The 23,340-nt window shown below is 32.0% G+C and overlaps 3 protein-coding genes across 4 annotated transcripts; 2 read left to right on the top strand and 1 right to left on the bottom strand.

The window, feature by feature from the left end:
• The first annotated feature begins 6,335 nt into the window (after positions 1 to 6,335).
• On the top strand, positions 6,336 to 7,844 carry LOC108334621 (AAA-ATPase At2g18193). Its single transcript, XM_017570506.2, has one exon. The coding sequence runs from the start codon at positions 6,357 to 6,359 to the stop codon at positions 7,701 to 7,703; it is 1,347 nt and encodes a 448-aa protein (XP_017425995.1). The 5' UTR covers positions 6,336 to 6,356; the 3' UTR covers positions 7,704 to 7,844.
• Positions 7,845 to 14,598: 6,754 nt separating this feature from the next.
• Positions 14,599 to 16,375, top strand: LOC108335739 (AAA-ATPase At3g50940). The gene is made up of 2 exons (XM_017571866.2): positions 14,599 to 15,727; positions 15,838 to 16,375. Exons 1-2 carry the CDS (start codon positions 14,699 to 14,701, stop codon positions 16,210 to 16,212), a joined length of 1,404 nt encoding a protein of 467 aa, XP_017427355.1. The 5' UTR covers positions 14,599 to 14,698; the 3' UTR covers positions 16,213 to 16,375.
• Positions 16,376 to 17,369: 994 nt separating this feature from the next.
• LOC108335738 (AAA-ATPase At5g17760) lies at positions 17,370 to 21,545 on the bottom strand. 2 transcript variants are annotated; one of them, XM_017571863.2, is made up of 2 exons: positions 20,407 to 21,545; positions 17,370 to 18,276 (listed from the first exon to the last, which is right to left on the bottom strand). In XM_017571863.2, exons 1-2 carry the CDS (start codon positions 21,394 to 21,396, stop codon positions 17,737 to 17,739), a joined length of 1,530 nt encoding a protein of 509 aa, XP_017427352.1. In that variant the 5' UTR covers positions 21,397 to 21,545; the 3' UTR covers positions 17,370 to 17,736. The 2 variants fall into 2 exon arrangements, with proteins under 2 accessions (XP_017427352.1, XP_017427353.1); XM_017571864.2 differs by having other exon boundaries at positions 17,370 to 18,246; positions 20,407 to 21,542.
• Positions 21,546 to 23,340: the final 1,795 nt, after the last annotated feature.

The raw sequence follows: 23,340 nt of genomic DNA, 5'->3' as shown, positions 1-23,340 counted from the left end.
ACTTCTAAACACTATTAATTGATAATAAGAAAAATATGTGTAACTGCAAATATATCAATAAATATCAACTAATAATTATTAACAAATTTAAGTTTGTCAATAAAAGTTACGTTTGAGTTTTTTTTTCTTTATTTTTTCAATCTTCTTTTTTCTTTCGTCTTTTTCTTTTTATTTTGCTTCCACCATTGTCATCCTATGCCACTATTGTTCCTCCCTATTAACACCATTGCACTGCCTCTCTCCATTCTCATTTTCTTCTGTTCTCTTCTTCTTGCTCCTCTCTCTTTAATATATAAAAAACAATTCATTAGTTTTGTTCAAAAAAATTTGTCGTTCATTTTACCAATGAAATTTTCTATCTAGAAATTATAAATTATCAATTGAATTTAGGGTTAAATATGTCTTTCGTCCCTTAAGTATCACACGATTTTGGATTTAGTCCCTACTCGAAACTTTGATGGCTTTTAATCCTTATAGTTTTGAAACTATTACTACTAATCCTTAAGATTGGATGGCGTTAAATTGTCTTTCACGTGGCAAACGGCAAAGTCACGTTTCATGCCACCTCCCATGCCACGTTTAGTGTTTCTTTCTGTCTTCATCAATGGACCAGTTTCTCTTCAAACCATAGAAAGTCAACGACATTCAAACACAAAACCTCTTCGTCGCCATTTCCAAAACCTTTCCCATAAAGAAAGTCGAAACGTTTCTCTATGAGTTGGATTCCATAGATTGTACATGTAAAGTGGTTCAGCTTCAGCTATGAGGATGCCATTGGAGCACCCCACATAATTTTCCCATGGGCACCTTGGCAGTTTTCTAAAGAAGGGTCTACACCAGCACCCAAAGGGCATGTATGCATATGAAGTTTCGATGGAGCCACTTCGAGCAACGTGTCTACGGTATTTCTCAGCGTTTTGGTTAAACCTCCCCCATTTCATTCACAATTCCTCTCAGTGGGTTTGATTTGGTATGATAATTACCCCATGCTCCTCTTCTATCTCTTCTTATTGTTATCTCTTCAACTTCAACCTTCACGGATATCCACAAAAAAACAAACTTTTTGGTTGGAAATAACTTAAAGTACCAACCGGGTTTTGTGCAACTTTTCTCTTTTGCCTGGTGGAAATAGCTTAAAGTACCAAACTTTATGCGTCCTGAGGGGTGGACTGGTGAGAGAAATTTTGGGGTTTGTTTCAATTTCGCTTTGCAGTTGAAGATTCATGGTGGGTGCTTGGTGCTTCAGTTTTTTGAATCTTCTGTTCAAGCTCGGGCTTGCCTTGAATCCTCAAGAAGCACTAAACGTGGCACGGGAGGTGGCATGAAACGTAGGTTTGCCGTTTGCCACGTCAAAGACAATTTAACGCCATCCAATTTTAGGGATTAGTAGTAATAGTTTCAAAACTATAAGGACTAAAAGCCATCAAAGTTTCGAGTAGGGACTAAACCAAAAATCGTGTGATACTTAAGGGGCGAAAAGCATATTTAACCCTTGAATTTATCGACAAAATTGACTTATGTATACACTATCAATAAAAATATTTATTAATGATACAAATTCTAATTTATCAACAAATTTTACCAATGAACAAATTATTGATAAAAATATTTCACAATAATTTAAATTCTAAAATTCATCAACAAAATTTATCTATATATTAAATTTATCAACAAATTTATTTTCATCAATAAAAATTTATCGATAATTACAAAAATTTACAATAATACTAATTTCTTATTTAACTATTTTTTAATTTAATTATTTTTTAAATTAAATAAATAAAAATTATTTATAAAATAAGTAAAAATTATTTACAGTTAAATTAAAAAAGCATTTATATTTAATTTTATAATTTCATTATTCTTTATTATTATAGAAAAAATAAATACATGTATATGATTTCTACTAAAAACTATATATAAAGTAATTAAAGTAGTTATTTAATATTTAAAAATACTTTTTGTTTTGTGGAATAAGGTCGAACTCAACTTTTACGAGTAATGTAATCGTTCAAAGTGTTAAAACATCGTCCTTCACTTCTAAACTATCTTAGTCATTTGTCCAATATTATTAGGAGGACACATGCAAAAGATGTTCTAATGTGAAAGTTAGTTTAAGTTTGACCGTTTAGATATTAAACATGTTTTAAATGTAATCATATGCTTTTTTATCTTAAATTTATATTTATATTTATAGATTTTTCAGTGACTTTTGATTAGAAGTTATCTTGAATTATTTAGTATTATAGTTAATCTTCCTATAAATTAACCAAACAGTCTAATGATTATGATCACATGGTCATCAAGAGGTCACAAAAATAGTACGTCAAAATATTTGGATACGTGAATGATTAGACGGTTTACTGTACACTTGAATAAGAATTAAGAGTTTATAATTAATTATTATTAATATTTATTTGTGTTTTAAAAGTTTATAATTAATTATTATAACTATTTATTTGTGTTTTAAAAGTTTATAATTAATGCACTTCTCTTTTGATGTAAGAAGTAATTATTTTTCCTTAAAATTTAGAATTTAATTTATGTTTGTGGAATCTCTCGATCTCCAACATTTTCAGCCTCCACGTTTTAGTGTGAGCATACGCGTAAGCTTAGAAAACACGCATTCCATCCATTGATGTCATTGGTTAGTTTATGAGGAATATTTTTCTTAAACAAGTAAAAAAAACATGATCCCATATGTTTAGCGAGAGTTTTTTCTGGTATAGCTGACAAGATAGCAAGAGATAACTCATTTTTCATTTTTTTCTATTTTTGAATATATATTTCAGACCGTACTTAAATATATTAATAATTGTTCTTTTTAAATATTAAATTATTCTATTATAATAAATCATTAAAACTTAATTTATAAATTTTTATAATTTAAATTATAATAATATTACATATTTATATTTTAAAAGAAATGTAATATAAAACTGTACTATTTTAAATTTTAGTTTTTTTTACTTTAATTTTAGTAAATTAAAAATGGTTTAAGGTAGGTAATAATTTTCGAGCTAAATCGATGATGAATGATTAAAAAAAAAGTCAAAGTATTTATAAATTAGACATCTAAAGTAATATAATCGTTTATATTGTTAAATTAAAAGAAATAAAAATATATTTATTATTATAATCAATTAAACAACATTCATAATTAATTATTGATGTATTTTTTTTTAAATTTTTTTCTATTTATTACTATAATAATAATCACAATAAATTAATAAATAAGGAAAATGTATTTTCGCCTCTCAACTTTTTCATATTTTGGCGTTTACTCTTTAAACTTTAATATAACTAATCTTAGTATTAACTTCTTCCCACACAAACGTAACAATTGAAGTAGTATAATAATAAATCTATGTACTATACAAATATTTGAATTTGAGTTGTTTCTTCATTTTGCCCATAAAATGATGCGTTATATTTTAAAATATATTATTATTTTTTTAATTAAGTTCCAACTCGATAAATTTACAAACTTTCAATTAAATTTCTAATAAAAAAATTTATGATCAATCTTGTTTATTTGGAAAGTCACTTGTGTTAGATGTTTAAACGATCATAACTTTTGTTTTGGTTAACAAATTTACCATTATTATATGTTCATTTGGGATAGAAAAGAATTTTCAAGGTTGTGGCAGCCTGCATAGCTGACTGTTCCTTCTAGATTTTTTTTAAAAGGTCGTTTTCTATTTTTCGTCAATTTATTTTGTGTTTTTTCTTTTTTTTTTTCAAATTTTGCAAAAATATTTCATATACTTAGACTTTAAATTTTGATCCAAACATTTTTGTGAGGACTTTTCATGATTTTTTGGTGCTTTGACCAAATTTTGTAGTCGTTTGGAGTTCTTTTTAATATACTCTCAGTTTTATCCTATGTTTGGATGTATATGGTATATGACTAGGAGAACTAAACAAAATATAACCAATCACATATACAACAAATAAATTCAACAATACTAATATCAAAAAACGAAAGTTCATCAAAAATCCAAAATCCAAAACTAACCTTGCAGGTGGGTTCGTTGTCGAAATAAAGCCCTAGCGCTAGGAGAAAGGAGCACATGCCTATGGTGGTTGTTATGGTAGAACTTCAACGGAGCACGAAAAAACTAAATAAATCCCTCAAAACAAAATGACAATCAAGAGGAAACACATATATTTAAGGTAAATGACACATGACTGACATTTGTTCTTCCTTGCACTCATGAACGAAGTAGTTTGTTTCCCTGAAAGTGGTGGAGTTTGAAATCGCGTTCAGGACGTTAATGCTAAACTAAAAAGCTATACCAATTGATAAAAACTAAAAAAATGTCCAAACAAAGGCAACGAAAACACTTTTGTTAAGGGAAATTACACAAAACTTACATTTGTTCTCCCTTGCACTCGTGAAAGAAGTTCTTGGTTCAAGCAGAAAAGAAAGCGCAAATAAATAATGTAGTGGCGCTGCTTTTAGAAAATAATTACAATGTATATGATGTTAAAAAACTTCAAACTCTGACATCTTATACCTTTCTAACGTTTGAAACTAGAGCATTCAACGTAACATCTTTACTTTCGCGCCGAACATTTTTTTCATGAAATTTATCCAATATGACATCGAAAATGGAGAGTTTCAATCTTTATTGAGCATAAAACATCAAAAAAGTATAAATTATGACTTTGAAATTAACATTTATTTACAAAAGTACTATCGATATTTTTTACATTAATTTTTTCGTATTAAACACAATACAACACGTCAAAGACTTATTTTGTAATTGTACTTAAAACAAAAGAAAAAAAAATATAGATTTATATAATCCCATTGTAAATTAAAATATTTTCATTACAAATTTCAAACTTAATTATTATAACTTTGAAATAGGTATTTAAATTATTATAACTTGAAATAGGTATTTAAATTATTATTATTAATAATCAATATTATGTTTATACAAACCAAACCAACCTCGTATTGATTTTTTTTATGTATACAAACCTTATATCTCATATATTGCTAAGAAACTTTGAAATCAACAAGATAAATTAATTTTGTTTCACATATATCAGTATAGACAAAATCAAATTTAAATGGTATCCAAATTGAATTTTATTTTCGAAATATTAATGGAATTTTATGAATAGAGTATAGAGCTGTCAAAACGGGTCACCCGACCCGGCCCAGTCCACCATGGGTTGGTCACTTAATGAGTCAATCCAACCTGCCTCATTTATTAGCGAGTCAGAAAAATTCAAACTCAGTCCGACCCACCACGGGTTGGTGGGTAAACGGGTTGGCTCACTAACTAACTTAATTACATTTTTTTTTAAATTAAAAAAATTACAAACTTTCTATAATTCAAATTTAAACAAATTTCACTCCCAAAATTAATTTTGAAAATAAGGAATTTAAATAAATTTTTCAAGCAAAAAAATAATAAATATTTTTTTATAATATTATAATTAAATTTTAATAAAATAAAATTAGGTAGGTGGATTGATGGACCAATCCGGTCCACCACGGATTCAACCCGCATGAACCGGGTTTAAATGAGTCGGGTTGAAATCTGACCCGCATAAAAAAGATATAATTTTTTCAAACCCAACCCGGCTTGAATCCGTGGTGGGCCATGTTGGCCAGTGGATTGTGACCCATTTTGATAGCTCATGACATTATTATAATTGATCATAAACAATTAACTTTATTCTAATTTAGTAATGAAAATAACAGTAAATGCAATTTAGCATGAAAAGATCATCTCCATTTCATTTTCTAAAATAAAGAAACCTAATTAATATCACTCGTTTTAGCTTTAAAATGATATATGTTTTTCAAAATTAAAACATAAGTAAAAACAATGTTTTTATTATATGCATAAATAAATAACAAAAATTAATTTTTTAATCATGTTAGTAACGTGAAGTACCAACGGACTTGATAATTAATCTCCATATAAGAAAACTCGAGATGGAACTTATTTGTAAAATAAGTTTGTAAACTTACTTTATATTCTCATAATTTATTTTAAACGAGACGCTTCATTCAAAGAATTAGGTTACAAAAATTGAAAAAATAACTATAAGAAAAGAGAAAAATATTAATGGAGCAATGAAACCTTGACGATATATATATACTTTAAATACAAAGAAAGAGCATATTTCTAAAAATAATATTAATAATACCAAAACATTAATTACAAAGAAAATTAAGAGAAACGGCTACGGAGAGTAATAATGTAGTAAAAGACAAAATCAAAACTTGAGGTGCAAGAATTGAAATTAGTATGAATACCTACTGAGTTTTACACAAATTTCATCAATCCTTGGTTCCTCTCTTTCTTGTATTCCCTAAAGTTTACCAAACCATGGTATCCAACATGCGCAAACTTCTTCCTTCGTTTGCATCAGCTTCGTCGTGGTTCGAGGTGTACGCTACGTTCTCCACATTCACCATGCTCCTCAGAACTGCATTCAATGATCTCATACCCCACCAAATTCGATCCTTTCTTGTCTCAAAGCTAGAAGCCTTTTTCCATAGCCAACCAAATAATCAAATATCTCTCCGAATCAACGAATTCTGGCACGATCGGTATAATGGAAATGAAGTTTTCCTTGCAGCGCAGGAGTATCTCCCCACCAGGATTACCAGCACCTACAAATCACTCAAAGTTGGTAAACGAGAAAACGAAAAGCACCTGAATCTCGCAGTGGATCCAAGCCAAGAGGTGGTGGACGAGTTTGAAGGCACCAAGTTCACTTGGAAGTTGGATGAGAATTCAGACGAAAACTCGCGCGATTCCTGGAAGCAAGCCTTTGTACTGACCTTCGACGAGAGGAACAGAGAGAGAGTGTTGGATCGGTATATCCCACACGTCCTTAAAACATACGAGGCCATGAAAAGTGAGAAGAGGATTCTGGAAATCCATTCCAGGAGGAGTTACGCATGGACCTACTGGGAGTTATCTCATCCTGCCACATTCGACACGCTGGCCTTGGATCCCGAGTTGAAGCAAGCTGTAGTTGATGATTTAGATCGGTTCCTGAAGAGGAAGGAATTCTACAAGAAGGTGGGAAAGCCTTGGAAACGTGGGTACTTGCTGTATGGACCTCCGGGAACAGGAAAATCTAGCCTCATTGCAGCCATTGCCAATCACTTGAAATTCGACGTGTATGATTTGGATTTATCTTGTATTAATTCTGATTCAGACCTGATGGAAGCCATGAGGGATATATCTGGCAGTTCCATCTTGGTGTTTGAAGACATAGATTGCAACAAAGAGGTGCATGATCGATCAAAACCAAAACAAGATTCAGATATTGAGAAGGAGCGGGGTGAGGGTAGTGGGAAGTTTAGTCTGTCGAATTTGCTGAATTTCATCGATGGTTTAAGGTCAGGCGGTGGAGAGGGGTGGGTTATAATATTCACTACTAACCACAAAGAGAAAATAGACCCGGCGTTGCTGCGCCCTGGTCGCATGGACATGCACATTCACTTGTCCTTTCTCAGAGGTAGGGCGTTTCCGATTATGGCTTCTAATTATTTGGGTATTGAAGGACATCATCCTCTGGTTGAAGAGATCAAAGGAATGTTGGAGAAAACACAAGTCACCCCTGCAGTTGTAGGAGAGCATCTCATCAGAAATGAGGACCCTGACCTTGCTTTGGAAGCACTTGTTGAATTTCTCAAACAACAGATGAAGGAGACTCAATGAACTCTGTGCTAAAGAAAACTATTTTCTATCTGTGTTTTTCTTTTTAACTCTGTTCAACTTAAAAGAGAGGCAAGAAAATACTAGAAAATTATGTATGAATTATCAATTATAATTTATACTACAAATGCTTATTTGCTTTCTTATACTAGAAAAATGTTTTTTTTAACACACGTTTTTTTTTACATTCATTTTACATTACATTTTTTTATTTTTTATTCTTTTCTTTTCTAAAAAAAATACAAAAGTTTATTCTTTTATAACCTTTTTATTAGTAAAAGTATGTCATACCAATTTTCTTATTGGGAATGAAATTGGTTACTGTGATAAAGACAGTAATCCCTTTCTGTTTCAGTTAGTTAGCTTTAATGTTTGTTAGGTTTTACTGTTTCTTTATGCTTTAAATGATTTAACAAGAGCTCTATAAATAAAGCTCTCCCCTTTTTCCTCTGTTAATACTAAGAAGCATAACATTACATTCAGTCTGTATCAGAATATTTTTCCAGAAATTCACATAATGAGAAAAGGTTAGGTTTTTCTTACCTCTTTTGACGCGCTCTCCATCTTTGCTTTCTTCACCGTCGCTAACCGCTGCCTCCAGAACCACCAGCTTGAACGGACGACGCCCTAGGTTGAAGGAGCTTCCAGAACGCTCCGTTCTCTCTCTTCTTGTGCTCATATCACGCAACTCTGCTTGCGTGGCTTTTCTTTTCTGCCTTAAGCCTACCCGGATGCAATTCCAAATGGCTGGGTCGCACAATTAATTGCATAGTGCAGGGCCAACTTTAATATTTCTTTATATTATATTATATTAATGTGTTCCGTGACTTCAGTGCTTCTTTCGTTAAGTATTTTTTCTTCTCCCCTTTTATGTAATAGATCGTGATGTTTGCGATATTTCCGGATATTAAAAAGATAAGAATGGCATTTCGTGTTCATAAAATTTTATAAAAAATAAATAATAAAAAAGGAAAATTATTGGAGTTCTTGTTACCATTAATCTTACACTTTCCTTAGCTAGCTGTATGTTTCACTTAATCACACCACTTAAATTCAAAATTGTTGATCCCATAAAATATATATACGTATAAATTGGTATATGTTTTAAATATTCTTTTAATTTAAATATATTTTGTATACAAAAAAATGTATACATTTATATAAAAAATTTAACATCCCAAAATATTTGTTGAAAATTTACCACTACCAATAAATATTTTATCAATAATAAAAATTCAAATTTATTAACAGATTTATTACTAAATAATATTTTCATTTTGTAATTAAAATTCACCAATAAATTTTATTTTACTAACAATTTGTTTTTTTTTCTATAATTTAACAATTTCATGTAATGGTATTTAAAAAAAAACCACAAATATTTTTTCTTTACATGTAAGATAGATAATAAAATTAGTAATCAAAATTCTTCTTAACGAGGCAAACAATAGATAAACACTACCATACCTATCTAACATGCTGTAATCACGTGACCAACCATATATATTGTTTTATGTAGTGTGGGTTTAGATGAATATTATTACATTAGTTGAAAATCAAGGTCAACCTCGACCAACCATAATATTGTTTTGTGTTGTGCGGATTTAAGGTAAATATTATTTCTTTATGGAATTAAGAGAAGTGAATAGATATAAATATAAATTGTGTATGAAATTCACTAAAGTAATATTTTTGTGAACTTTTTGCATTACTTTATGTAATCATTTTCGTATTATCTAACCACCAAAAAAATATTTATTTTAATATTGTATACTCCACCTAATTAACGAAAATAAAATTAGATTAAATATTTTGAATATTTTTAAAACAAAATTATATTATTAAAAATTACATATATTTTGTTATTAAAAGAATTTAAAATATCTCTGTATATTTTTTCCATTTTACCATGCTATATTACTTTTGTAGATGTGTTAGTTATTTTAATCCGGATAAATTAATGAAAATATAAGATAAATAGAATTTTAAACATGAATGTAATTAGAAAAGTCCAGATGTTATGATTCTAATCTAATCTTTGTAAAGACAAATTAAATAAATAATTTAATATTTAAGAGTGGAATATCACACTTTCGCTTTATTTAATAGTTATGTCATTATATTATTAATAAATAAACTTATATCTAATTGTAAAAAAAAGGTTAAATGTGTATAATTTTAAAATTTATACGTTACAAAAAAAAAATTAAAAGTTTAGTAGTAAATTCGAAAAAAATTAAAGTTCATCAATAAAACTCATTAAAAATCCAATATTAAAATTTGAAAAAAAAATTATTAATATAATATACCTATTAATCTAAATTATAAACCATGTATATTTATTACGTTATATTAGTAATTCCCTATATAATTGAAAAGTAAATGTGATAATTAATAATTTTTATATATAATTGAAAATTAAATGTGTAATTTTTATTTTGGGTATAAGGTTGAATTTCTACTTAAAATAATTTTTTGGTCTTTATATTTCAATACTATCTTTTCCGTGTTAAGGTAATATATTTACCAATTCAATCAAAATACATACCTTGATGTTAAAACAATTCAAGTTCAACTATTAAAGTAGTTAATGTTATAATAAAAGTACAATTAAAAATTGTTAACAATCATACCTTTTAGCATTTTTATAATTTTGTTTGTGAACTTTTAATTAAGATCAGTCTAATTACGATTAAATTTTTTTTAAATTTGATTATTAATTTGTTTATGCAAAATATATGTTTAGCTTATTTTAATTGTGATTGATTGATTTTTTTTCTATGTCTGAACTGTCGGTTGCACTATTGCAGTTGGTCTCAAACAATTAGTCAGTACATACAGTATAATTTTAAAATTTAGATTATTAAATTAGCAAAATTTAAAGTTTAACAATTGTTTCAGTTTGTGGAATCTTCCAAACTTTGTTCATCTAACTCCTTACATAGGGCACCAATGTCTTTAACTCCGTTTAGATGCCAAAGTCAGTCAAGATGTGACAGTCAAGCAATAAATGTATATTAAATATAACTAACATACCGTCAAATTTGTATTTATAGATTTTATCATGAACTTCATATTAATGTCCTCTTAATATCCGTGCTTTAACTTAAGTTAATTATCTTCAACCTTAATTCTTGTTTAAGATTTATAGCTCAGTTCATATTACTCAATCAACCGGTTCGTTAGGTGCTCCTGATTGATAAGATCGTCCAATCTTGAATTGAAGAGAGAGTCATACAATACAACAATAATTCTTTATATAAGTATAAATATGTTTAATGGTAAATTAAACAAATAAGCTAAGATACTTTCACTATTTGTTTTCTCTCTCAAGTGAATGCACATAAACTTAGAGAGGTCTTAAATAGATTTTATATTTATTTTAATTTAAAACATTAGATTCAACGTCTTGATCTCAACTTGTATGAAAATAACAAAATACAAAAAAAGTAGAAGAGAGAGTTGAAAAAAAATACATGAGAGTGAAACATGTTTTACTATATATAGAAATATATATTAGATGAGATCCATCAATTTGGCTCCCTAACATGATTTGGTCACATGCGTTGAAGCCAAAAAAATCATAGGATCGAAAAATCTCTCATTAAAAAAAGCTCACAGGACCAAAATATCTACCAAGGTCCTGTGGGCTAGGGTCAACCCAAGAGGCTTTTTTTAAAAAAAAATGTTCATTTTAAATACAAAAAAAAATGTAATTAATCATAATTTATTGCAAATCTAAGTGTTATAATTTTTTAAAATGATCAAATTAGATAGACCAAAATTATTGTCAAAAATATCTATACAAGTTTTCTAAAAATAAAAAAAAAATGATCAAAGAATTCTTAATTAAATTGACAGATCAAATTGATAAATTCTTAATATTGTAATTAATTTCTTTAACTACACTTTTCATATGTGAAAAAATAAATAAAATACTGCAACTTGAATCTTAATGAACTAGCTTATAAAATTACAAAAAATTAAGAAAGATAATTTAATTTATATATACCAATAAATAATAATATGATGTAATAAAATACTTACTTCTTTAGACGTCTTCTCATATAATACAAATATTTTTTGTATTGAAATCATGTAAATTTCATATGAACAATTTTAATTTTACTATTAACCTATCACGAAGTTGTGAAGATTTGAATTATGCGTCAATTTAATTTGCTTATTGCTTCAGGTTAGATAATGTTTTTTTTCTTCATAATTTTACTTTTAAAGTACTAATAATTCATTTACATTTAATAAACAAAAAAACTAATGTCACGTAGATATTTATATTGTTTTCGCATCATTATCTTAGCTTAACAATTTTTTAATATATGTAGACTAAGTCAAATAATTAAAAGAATGAAGGCTGAAATTATTTTTTAGACGCATAGAATAATTATAATTATATGAAAAAATTAACCACCTACTACCAAGAAACCAAAAGTTTAATTAAAAAAATTACATTTAATCTTTAAATATGATTTCAATACAAAAATATTTGTACTGTATGAGAAGACGTCTAAAGAAGTAATTATTTTATTGCATCATCTTATTATTTATTGGTATATACAAATTAAATTATCTTTCTTAATTTTTTTTTAATTTTATAAGTTAGTTCAATAAGATTCAAGTTGCAATATTTTATTTATTTTTTCACATATGAAAAGTATAGTTAAAGAAATTAATTACAATATTAAGAATTGATCAATTTGATCTGTCAATTTAATTAAGAATTCTTTGGTCATTTTTTTTATTTTTAGAAAATTTGTATAGATGTTTTTGATAATAATTTTGGTTTATCAAATGTAATTTGATCATTTAAAAAATTTATAACACTTAGATTTGCAACAAATTATGATTAATTACACTTTTTTTATTTAAAATGAACATTTTTTTTAAAAGGTTCATGAGTTAATCTTAGCCTACAAAACTTTTGTAGATATTTTATCGGTGTAAATTTTTTATATGAGACATTTTGATTTTGTAAATTTTTCCGACCTCAACCCATGTGGATTAGGACCAAATCATGTTAGAAGACCAAATTAATGGGTCTATGTTTTTTCAAGAATGGGTTAAAGGTTATCCATGAATCATGAGCCATGAGTCAAGTTGATATAATATGTTTTATATAATTAATTGAAATTTCTTTGCATTAATACCTTAAAAGGAAAATAACTTTTATTGTACTAATCTATTATTTAAATTTAAGTGCAACGCTAAATATGCATGAGAGAACCAACTACTTTTTATTAATTCATTTAAATAACATAATAGAAAAAAGTATCAATACTTCTATACGTCGTTATTATTATTATTATTATGATTTCGACCTAACAACTAAGAATATAATATTTTCAAACATCTATTTCTTCTCTTAAAATTAAAAAAGACAAATATACTTTTGGTAGCTATTGACATCATATAGTATATACTCTAAATCAATGAACAGTATCACATTAGATAGCCACTGGACAAAATTTACTTTCGTACACAGTAGAAAGGAACTATCACAAATAGAAATGATTTTCATTGGAATTAACACATATATGTCGATGAATTGACTCTTTGTTACCTAACAAATACATATCCTTATATATTTTATTCACCAAAAAATTTATTAGTTTATTTACATAATAATAATAATAATAACAATAATAATATTATTACTATTATTATTATTATTTTATGTACATTCAAACTTCTAAAAGAAAACATGAGATATTACTATAGTCATATATATTTTTAACTTATTTCATATTTTTTTCTTCTCTTTTGTTCATTTTCATCGATCCCTCTTTTGAGCTATGTGTACTCTCTTTTTTCCACATCTCATTGCAATTGTTTTCAATGTGCTTTTGATTTTTATGGATTTTATTTTTAGTCAAGAAAGTTATCTATAAATGTGACATTGAGGTTTACTTTACATAAGGAATTTGAAATTATTTTCAAATTAATCAAAATTAAGATGATAAATTAATGATTTTTTTTATATGATATATAATTTTGTTACTTTTAATCTAATCTAAGATTTAGATTTACACTTAAATTATTCTCAACAATTTTTATATTTAAATTTTTTTAGCATTTTTGAAAGGGATTTTAAATGTGTTTGTTGAAATTTTATATTAAATAAATTGATATGATTTAGATAGTAGAAATCTTATCTTATAATCTTATCATAATTATTTAAAATTTATTATTTGTTAAAATATATTATATTAATATCCATTGTGAGATCTTATGAAACCATCAGTAATATTTAATTGGTAGTATATGTTTAAGAAAATGTATTTTGATTCACATTAATAAATAAGACGAATTAACACTATATAAATAACATGAATCTGCACTTTACAAACTATTCTTATAAAATGAAATAGGTATACTCTTTAAAAGTGGTTCAGATTCATTTTTATGATTGGTTTGGAAGGGAAAGTCTACTTTGCCTCTGGGACAACGTTCAAACAGGATGGAAAAAAATGCTTATACCGAACAATAATGCCACATTAGTAGTCCACAGCGACGGCTAAGAATTAAAGTTTTGATCTTTTAAGTTGTTCCTTTGCCACATATCTTCCTAGAGCTGAATCATTACTTAACCTAGAAGTTTCTAATGTAAATTTCTAAGAATTTGCATGATGAAAATCACTCCTAAACTCCCAATTCTGCAAGACTTTTTACACCTTAATTGATTATAATATGCATCCGAAGTTATTTCTGTATGGAAGCATCCTTTTACGTTTTGAGAAAACCAAAAAGTATCACTGTATAGTCCCAAAGATTCTTAAATTATATCTTATTATTTGATTAATACTATAATGATGTAATTTAATATTCCTAGTGATTCATTGATTTAGACTTAGGTGGATGTCTTGATGAGAAAGAAAAGGGTCTCAGTCTCACCCTTTATTATTTATACCTGGTTGTGGCACTCTTGGTGACTCTGTCTAGCTTTGAAATTGTAGCATAAACCACAACCCATTCATTTCACCATGAGACCGTCTGTGGGGAGTTTCTCTTCCTCCTTCACAAATGTTCGTTCTGCCTCCTCATGGTTCGAGTTGTATGCAGCTTTCTCCACATTCATCATGCTTCTAAGAAGCGCAATCAACGATCTCATACCCCAACAAGTTCGCTCTTTCGTACACTCCAAACTGAAAGCTTTCTTCTCAACCCGTCAAAAAAGCAACGTTGTCTCACTTCAGGTTACTGAACTTTGGGATGGCCACACCAACCAACTCTTCCAAGCCGTCCAAGAGTATCTCCCGGCTAGGATCACCCACTCTTACAAATCCCTCAAGGTTGGGAAAATTTCAAAGCACAAGAACATAGTAATGGCAGTGGATGGAAATCAGGACGTGGTGGATGTATTTGAAGGCATCAAGCTCAAATGGAAGCTGGTTGAACAAAACTCCCAAAAAGAATCTGATAATCGCGATCCTCTTCGTCCTCGCAAGTTACCTAGTTTCCAGAGGGAGTCCTTTACTCTAACCTTCGATGAGAAGCATAGAGATGTGGTCATGAACAAGTATCTCGAGCACGTTCTGAACGAATACCAGGAGATGCAAGCAAAGCAGAGAACCATCAAGATCCATTCCATTGGTGGTGGAAGATGTTGGCAGAAAAGCGACTTGACTCATCCGGCGTCGTTCCAGTCGCTTGCATTGGATCCAGAGCAAAAACAGGGAATCATTGATGATTTGGACCGGTTTTTGCGGAGGAAGGAACTGTACAAGAAGGTGGGGAAGCCTTGGAAACGTGGCTACCTCTTGTATGGTCCCCCAGGAACAGGAAAATCTAGCCTTATTGCTGCCATGGCCGACCACTTGAAGTTTGATGTGTATGATCTGGAACTAACCTCTGTGTTTTCTAACTCAGACCTCATGCGAACCCTGAAGGAGACAGCTAACCGCTCCATCATCGTCATCGAAGACATTGACTGCAACAGAGAGGTGCATGTTCGATCAACACCAAAAGCCTTTTCAGATTCCGATTCAGACGATGACCACAAGCATGTCAATGTTCGTTTTCTAAATCAGCACCTTTCCCTTTTTATTTTCTACAAAATTTAAAAGTTTCTCCAAGCTCTTTTTTTTGTTCAGAAAATAACTGACTAACTATCATTGCGTAGATTAAGACAAGCAGGTTTACTCTGTCGGGTCTGCTTAACTACATGGATGGGTTATGGTCGAGTGGAGGAGAGGAGCGGATTTTGATCTTTACCACCAACCACAGAGAAAGAATCGACCCTGCGTTGCTACGCCCTGGTCGTATGGACATGCACATTCACTTGTCCTTCCTCAGAAGCAAGGCATTTCGAATTCTAGCTTCCAATTACTTAGGCGTTGAAGGAGATCATCCACTTTTTGAACAAATTGATGATCTGTTGGAGAAAATAGATGTCACCCCTGCAGTGGTAGCGGAGCAACTAATGAGACACGAGGATCCTGACGTTTGTTTGGAAGCACTTGTTCAATTTCTCAAACAAAAGGCCAAGGAAACCTAATTTTAGACTAGTCATGTTTTAGAGTCTTCTCAACTGTATCATCACTCGGATAAGATGCAGAACAAAAACCAGTATCTTTTTGTTCTGTAGTGTTTTAGATGGGTAATTGTGTGTCTAGAACAGTGGTAAAATTCAATGCCGAAAACGATTTCGAGATTCTAAATCTATGATAACTTTTAGACTTATGCATAAAGTACGACACTAGTTTTGCTGGGAAGTTTATATTTTACAAAGAGTTAAGAGAACATGCCGTAGAATCTTGGTTTGGTAGGTTCAAAACAAAATTATAAGCCAACAAGACTAATTAAAAATAGGGAATTATGATTATTCTCACACGCTGGGGTTACTCATACTGTACAATCGCGCTTTTACTACTTCTAATTTGCTTTACAACTTCCTTTAAAGTAAGATGTTTCGTTACATTGTGGTTCTTATGAGCCATGTTTAGACTGATATTTAATATGTTAATGGGGAATATGAGATGTAAAATATTGTTATTTGAAGACGTGTTTAGCACTATGATATTTTGAATTGCTGTTTTGGTACCATGTTACTGGTTGAAGAAAGATCCAATAATAGTTGTCCCTAATTTTTTCTTATTTGGAGGTGATACCGAGTAACTGACTCTTACAGATCATGATGTTTATTTAGGTATTACAAAAGGCAAAGTTTCTTGTTATCATTTTGTCTCCTTTCGTTTGTTTGTATATCGTGACTACTGCTTTTAAAGTATGTTCCGACGCTATATCAAAACCCTGTTTTTTCTTTTTAATGTATCAGTCTTAAACCTTTTCAAATTCTCTCGTTTCGCATAACCTGTCTTTCTGAAAGATCCATGACAAGGGAAAATCTGTAGCTGGAGGAGTGTGTCATCATCACGTGTCAACAGGTGTTTCGTCTTCAAGCCTGTTGTCGACCTCCATTTTCGTGAGATGGAGAATATGTGTGTCTTGGGATATAAAGAGGTCTTGTGGTGAAATCTGTAAAACACACATATGCTTATTTTTTGTGTTATGGTGCGTAAGAAATAAGCATACATATTTATTTGTTAATGTGAAATCTACAAAACACCGTGCTCATCTTTAATTCATTTCATCAATTAATGATGGATACACATTACATGGACAGAAAAACAAAAGAACAAGTATATTACCGACTTCATTTTTATAACTTTTATTTTATATATTTATGTAATAAATACTTCGTAGGATGAATTAACAAGATATTACTCTCAAGAACCTATGTTGCTTGAATACAGTGGGCAGTGTCCGTTGTTTGGACAACTATACACAATTACATGTACGTACATATATTGTTCATTTACTGATACCAGCAATCACACAGTGCTACCCTTTCATTTCAACGAGAGTCTGAAGTTTTGGATAGAAAATGTAGCTAGCTAGCCTCTTAGCAACTGATTAAAAGTAAGAAAAGCCCGAAGCCTACATCAGCGATTTTAGTTTGCGGAGACAAGTAGTAGTAGCTGCAACAACCTTATTCGACCATATATCTTGGACCAGGAGACTAAAAACTACGCTCTCTTCTCATTCTCCTTGTCCTTCTTTGAGTCACACCAATGTTGCTCTTGCTAATGCCGACACCTGGTTTTTGCTTGCAACCAACCTTGCGCCTTTTGGAAGGTTGTGGTTTCTCAGGACCATAGTTCTCGCAAACATCACCCTCCATCTTCTTTCTCTTCAGTAGCTTCACGAATGCTTCAAGTGTGGCCTCCGCGTCCTCGTTCTTCATCAATTCCTCTGCCACTTGCGCTGGGGTTATCTGTATGTCCTCTATCAGCCCCTCTATCTCTCCAAAGAGGGGATGTTCAGAGGGAGTTTCCAAGTAGTTTGAGGCCAAAAGCTTGAAGCCTTGGTAGGAGCAATAGGACATGTGAATGTGCATGTCCATTCTTCCGGGCCGCAACAGTGCTGGGTCTAGTCTCTCTTTGTGGTTGGTGGTGAATATGATTATTCTCTCGTCTCCACAACTGGACCATAGCCCATCAATGAAGTTTAGTAACCCCGACAAAGTCAACTGCATCCATCCATCAGATTCTCTGTCAGCCTATCATCAATTTGACTTTACAAACTTTAACAATCACAACAACAACATTGAACTTCATAAACGATAGTGTACGTGCACGTTCTTTTTTTACTGTCAGAAATTATCAGGTTAAGTGCATAACAATTTGAACTAGTAATCTAAACGCAAAATTCTATTTTATTTCAGTTGACCAACTCATTCAGATGAGAGTAAAAAAAATTATAAGTTCAGATATGTTGACTGTCAAATCCATGAAAACAAAGCTGTCTCAATAGTGGGAGAGTCAAAGAAAATGGAAAATGTTATTATTGTCACATAAAATACATATGATGTTAGATCATAGAAGTTATTTCAGTTATGTTCATTGTGAGTTAGTTATGTACACATGTTTCAGTTAGGGGATGTATCCGGGAAAGTATCCGTAAATAGGGATGCAGTAGCCTGTGAACTCATATACATGCTAAATAGAACAGAGAATTTTTCACCCTGTGTGTGGAGTGAAAGGTGACGACAAAAATTAGCATATATAGCAAGCAAGCAGTGATATAATAATAAAATAGGACATATGTGGAAAAATTAGAATGTAAAAGAGGAGTTTGAAAAGTAGATGTGAGTAACATAATCTTGCTTTCATAGGTGGAAAGATGCTAAATTTACTTAAAAATTGGATAACATGTTGTAGGATAAAAAAGTAGCGCACGCGGCGGGTTAAAGAAAATTGAAGGCGACAGTAACAGGGTGTTGCTTTTTATACATGGATGGTTTTAATTGTGATGAAAATAAGCAATGTAAAATATTCCGTAACATGTCCTACCAAATTAACAGAGAATAAAATATGACAGCAACATGAGTCCATAATAGAAGCTTTACACGGAAGATCGTCTTGTGTGGCATCCACCATCCAATGACATTTAACAACGACATTCGAACCACAGGTACTTGTACTCTTTCTCTCGCTAATTGTCAAACACAAAACAACAAAAAAGAGGAAAAGAAAAATGAAATGGCCGAACGAATTGCGTGGATTGACAGTGAAATGCCCATTTTTGATCCTTTGGAATTGAAAGTGGCATTTGGACGATGTGGCAAATGCTTTGGATGGTTTTAATTTAACTTCTTCATTCACTGATAGTCTTTAAATTACCATCAACACCCAATTACTAAACTGCACGGTAGTCCCCACTAACCAATTCAGGGCGTGCTTTTATAAACGGCATGTTTCCACTAGCAAGAGAAATGATAGAAAAAGGTTTCCACACCAATGAGAAAATGAGTCTAATAACACATGGTAAAGCAGTGAACCTGTCCTGTCAAATTCTATAACTCTATCTATTGTTGCATTCTACACACTTAGATCAGAACCCACGTGGTCGGCTTGCCTTTAGGAAAACAACCATTTTTGGCCAAGAATTCCCCTTTGGTGCTTTTGGTAAATGTAGCAAAAGGAACACCCAACGATTCGCATTTTCTTACGAGGTCGACCAGACTACTTCTCTCTTTATTCTTTTTAACTAAAAATTTCACCTTTTTATTTATCTTTGTTTACTTGAATCTATTCAGGGAGAGAGATTTTTTTGTTATTTATTAAAATGAATCTGGCATTAAGTGAAAGTGAATTTAAAACTTTTGTAAGAATTAAATAGAATTTGATTAATTTGACAAATTAAAATAATTTATTTCTAAATTCAGTATAATTCATTTCAAATTTACTCAAATAAAAAAAATTATTTTTAAATTCTCTTAAATCCAATCAATCAATCATTCCCTCGAATATGTGAACAAAGCCTCCCTGAACAAAGCCTTACTAAAAAAAAGTAAAAAACAACAACTAATATGATATGATAAGTATTAGCCACTGTGACATGAATACTGGTTCAAGAAATCCATACTTTTTCTGACTACAAACATCATAACTTTTTATTCCGTTAAAAATCACAATTAGCAGCATAATTTTCAAGACATTAATTATAGAAATCAACCGGTGGATGGCATTTTTAGATAAGTGCCTAAATTAATCTGTTTTAATTCATTGAATACAATGATGAGAAAATCCAAATGTATTAATTGCAGGGATAAGAGAGAGGTGAAAGTAGAATGAATGAAGGGAGGATATGATAACAGAGAGTAGAAAAGTAAGAAAGAAATACTAACCTGTACGTCAGTTTGTTTACGTCCATCTCCATGGCGGCGCTCTGGGAGATCCACACTGCAATCAATGTCTTCAATGACCAAGATGGACCTGTTAGCGGTGGCGAGAAGAAGCTTTCTGAGGTCGGAATCCCTTACAATGTTCCCGAGTTGGAGGTCAAAGATGTCAAATTTCAAGTAATTGGCCATGGCAGCGATCAAGCTGGATTTGCCAGTCCCAGGAGGGCCATAGAGCAAGTAGCCACGTTTCCATGCCCTCCCTACTCTCTTGTAAAACTCCCTCCTTTTGACGAACCTGTCCAAGTCCTCTATCACCGCATTCTTCAGGTCCGGCTCCATCGCCAGCGTCTCAAACGTGGAAGGATGCTCCAGGTTTATGGAGTCCCATTTGACCCCGCTGAAACAGTAGGAAGTGTTGAGCGTGTGCATCTTCAGCACGCGTTCCTCGTCTTTCATCTCCTTCGCCTTCTCCAGGATGAAGGGCAGGTAGCAGTCCAGCACCATTTCCTTGTGCTTCTTCGGGAAGCTGAGCTCGAACGACCGCTTTTCGGATCTTACGGAGATGTTGCTGTTGGTCTGGTCGTTGGGGTTGTTCTTCTCGGACTCGGCACAGATGAATCTCCACTTGAAGAAGGCGCCGTTGAAGCAGTCCACCACCTTCTCACCCTTTTCTAAGCGAATGGTTAGTTTCTTCTCCTTGGGGCTCTTGCTGATCTTGAGCCTCTCGTTTTCGGGGCTGACGCGGGTGGAGAGGTAAGCCTCCGCGGCGTCGTAGACTTGGTTACGGGCTATGCCGGTGGACTCTTCGATGATGAGGGTGAGGGTAGGGGAGCGAGGCCTGATGAGGTAGCGGAAGGTGTTGAAAAGGTAGCCGCGGATTGGGTGGGGAATGAGCTCGTTGGCCATGGAACGCAGCAGCATGATAGAGGCTGTCATGGAGGCGTAGGCTGAGAAGATTGAGGAGGGAGAAGGCATGTCTCTTGGGGAAAACATGGTGGTATGCGGTGGCTATGGCTAATGCTATACAGAAACTAATCACACACTACACAGAGTTGGTAGAGCAGAGAGAGAAGAGGGACATATATAGAGTATGTTCGGCTTAGAAATGTTATGTGTTTGGTGATCACAGCTATGGGTTTTGATTGGGAAACAGAAGGTGCATGTATGTGTGGAAATCCTACTGTGCATGTCTTTTCCTTTCCTTTTTCCTTTTTTTTTTTCATTTCAATAAATATATGTGTGCTGTGTTTTTTTTTCTCTCGTAACTCTTACAGATGTATGTATGTGACTCACCCCGCCTACACTTATCTCTTTTTTAACATTCAAAAATACAGTAATAAACCATATAATAAAATTAATTACATTTAATAATAAATTAGTTCAGTCTTATAATAAACAAGCGTACGATTTTGGCCGAACGGTCTTACATGGAGTTCCAAAAGTAAACAGTACAAGATTAAGGGAAACATGACCGAACGGCTTACAAAAGTCAAAGTATCGATCGGTCAGATAACACGAAAGGAAAGGAAGTGACCGAACGGTCACCTCACGCTAAACTACTAACTACTAACCGAACGTCCTACTGTTCGGCCTTCACTTCAACTTTTACGAGGTTTGCATCTTCCAAATTTTCTTCTTCCAGCACATCCTCCAACAGCGTGTCCGCGTCTGCTCACATCCACACGGATGATCATTGCAACGACAATACGGACGTACAAAACAAGACACGACAGAAAAGGAAGGGTAAGCTTATGTAATTTAATTCATGCTTCAACATATAAATTAAACAATCCAACACAAGAACATTTCAACATAAGTATTATTACAACGCCTATCACTAGACCGACCGTCCGGACTGTATGAAATCTGTGTAGCTACAGGCGTTCGTGCACCAGGGTGATGTAATAATTGGGATACACTCAACAGTTGCCACCCGAGGTTAGCCCTATCTGTCCAAAGTACCCCTAAGGACTAGGACCTCCTGCCGTTCCCACACATGACCTACCCTCCTCTACGTGAAGACGAGTACTCGCGGAACATCAGGATGAACGACCAGCTTAACATGCCCACAGTCATACTTTACCAAAATCCAATATTCATACATGAGTCGTTCCTCCCCGGAACACTCGTCCATAATTCACAACATTTCCCAATCACATTTTCTTCATCTTTCATTAATAAATATCTCGGTGGACTATCTCGTACAAAGATTCCAAAAATTTTAAAATGACGAACGTTAAACCCGAACTTACAAGCTGGGCCGAACACATAGAGCGAAACCGGGAGATCTTCAAATTTGAGAATAGATTAAGACCAAGGGTGGACATCGGATTTTAAGAAAGATAGCGAGCACAATAATATATTCCAAGGACAAATGGGACGAACGTCAATTTCGACATTTAGTCAATTAGATGAACTGACTCTTAAGAACTCACTCAGAACATTAAAAGACTAACCAAAAACGTGGACTCTAGGGTGAAACCAATGAATAAGAATATTTCAAGGCATCCAAGGACCGGTACTTAGAGTGATTCACATAGAGAAAACCGAACACTTGTGTTTGACATAATTTAGTATCAAGAAAATCAAAATGTCAGTCAAAGACTGAATACTATAGAGAGCGAACCGCTAGGAGGCTTAAACTAACGCTCGTATTAAAATTAACTTAAGGAGATGGAACAAGTGTCTGGTGTAAGACCGAGCACAAGTAAACTTAACATAAAAGACTTGATAAACATAGTACGATAATATTGAAGTAGTGTTGACGAACAATAAAATATACAATTACATATATACTTAGATTTATAACCGAACGTTAATACTCAACTATGCTTGGTCGAACGCTCATGCACAATATTCCGAAGTGAAGACGCTCGTCCTCAACTAGGATTCTTCCCAAATGAAAGAATCCACTACAATTCCAAATTAACTAGAAAA

This window comes from Vigna angularis, chromosome 10 (genome assembly GCF_016808095.1).
Source record: "Vigna angularis cultivar LongXiaoDou No.4 chromosome 10, ASM1680809v1, whole genome shotgun sequence".
In the NCBI taxonomy this organism is placed as follows: domain Eukaryota; kingdom Viridiplantae; phylum Streptophyta; class Magnoliopsida; order Fabales; family Fabaceae; genus Vigna; species Vigna angularis.
The sequence above is the reverse complement of the archived record's forward strand: the minus strand, read 5'-3'. Positions and strand labels throughout refer to the sequence as shown.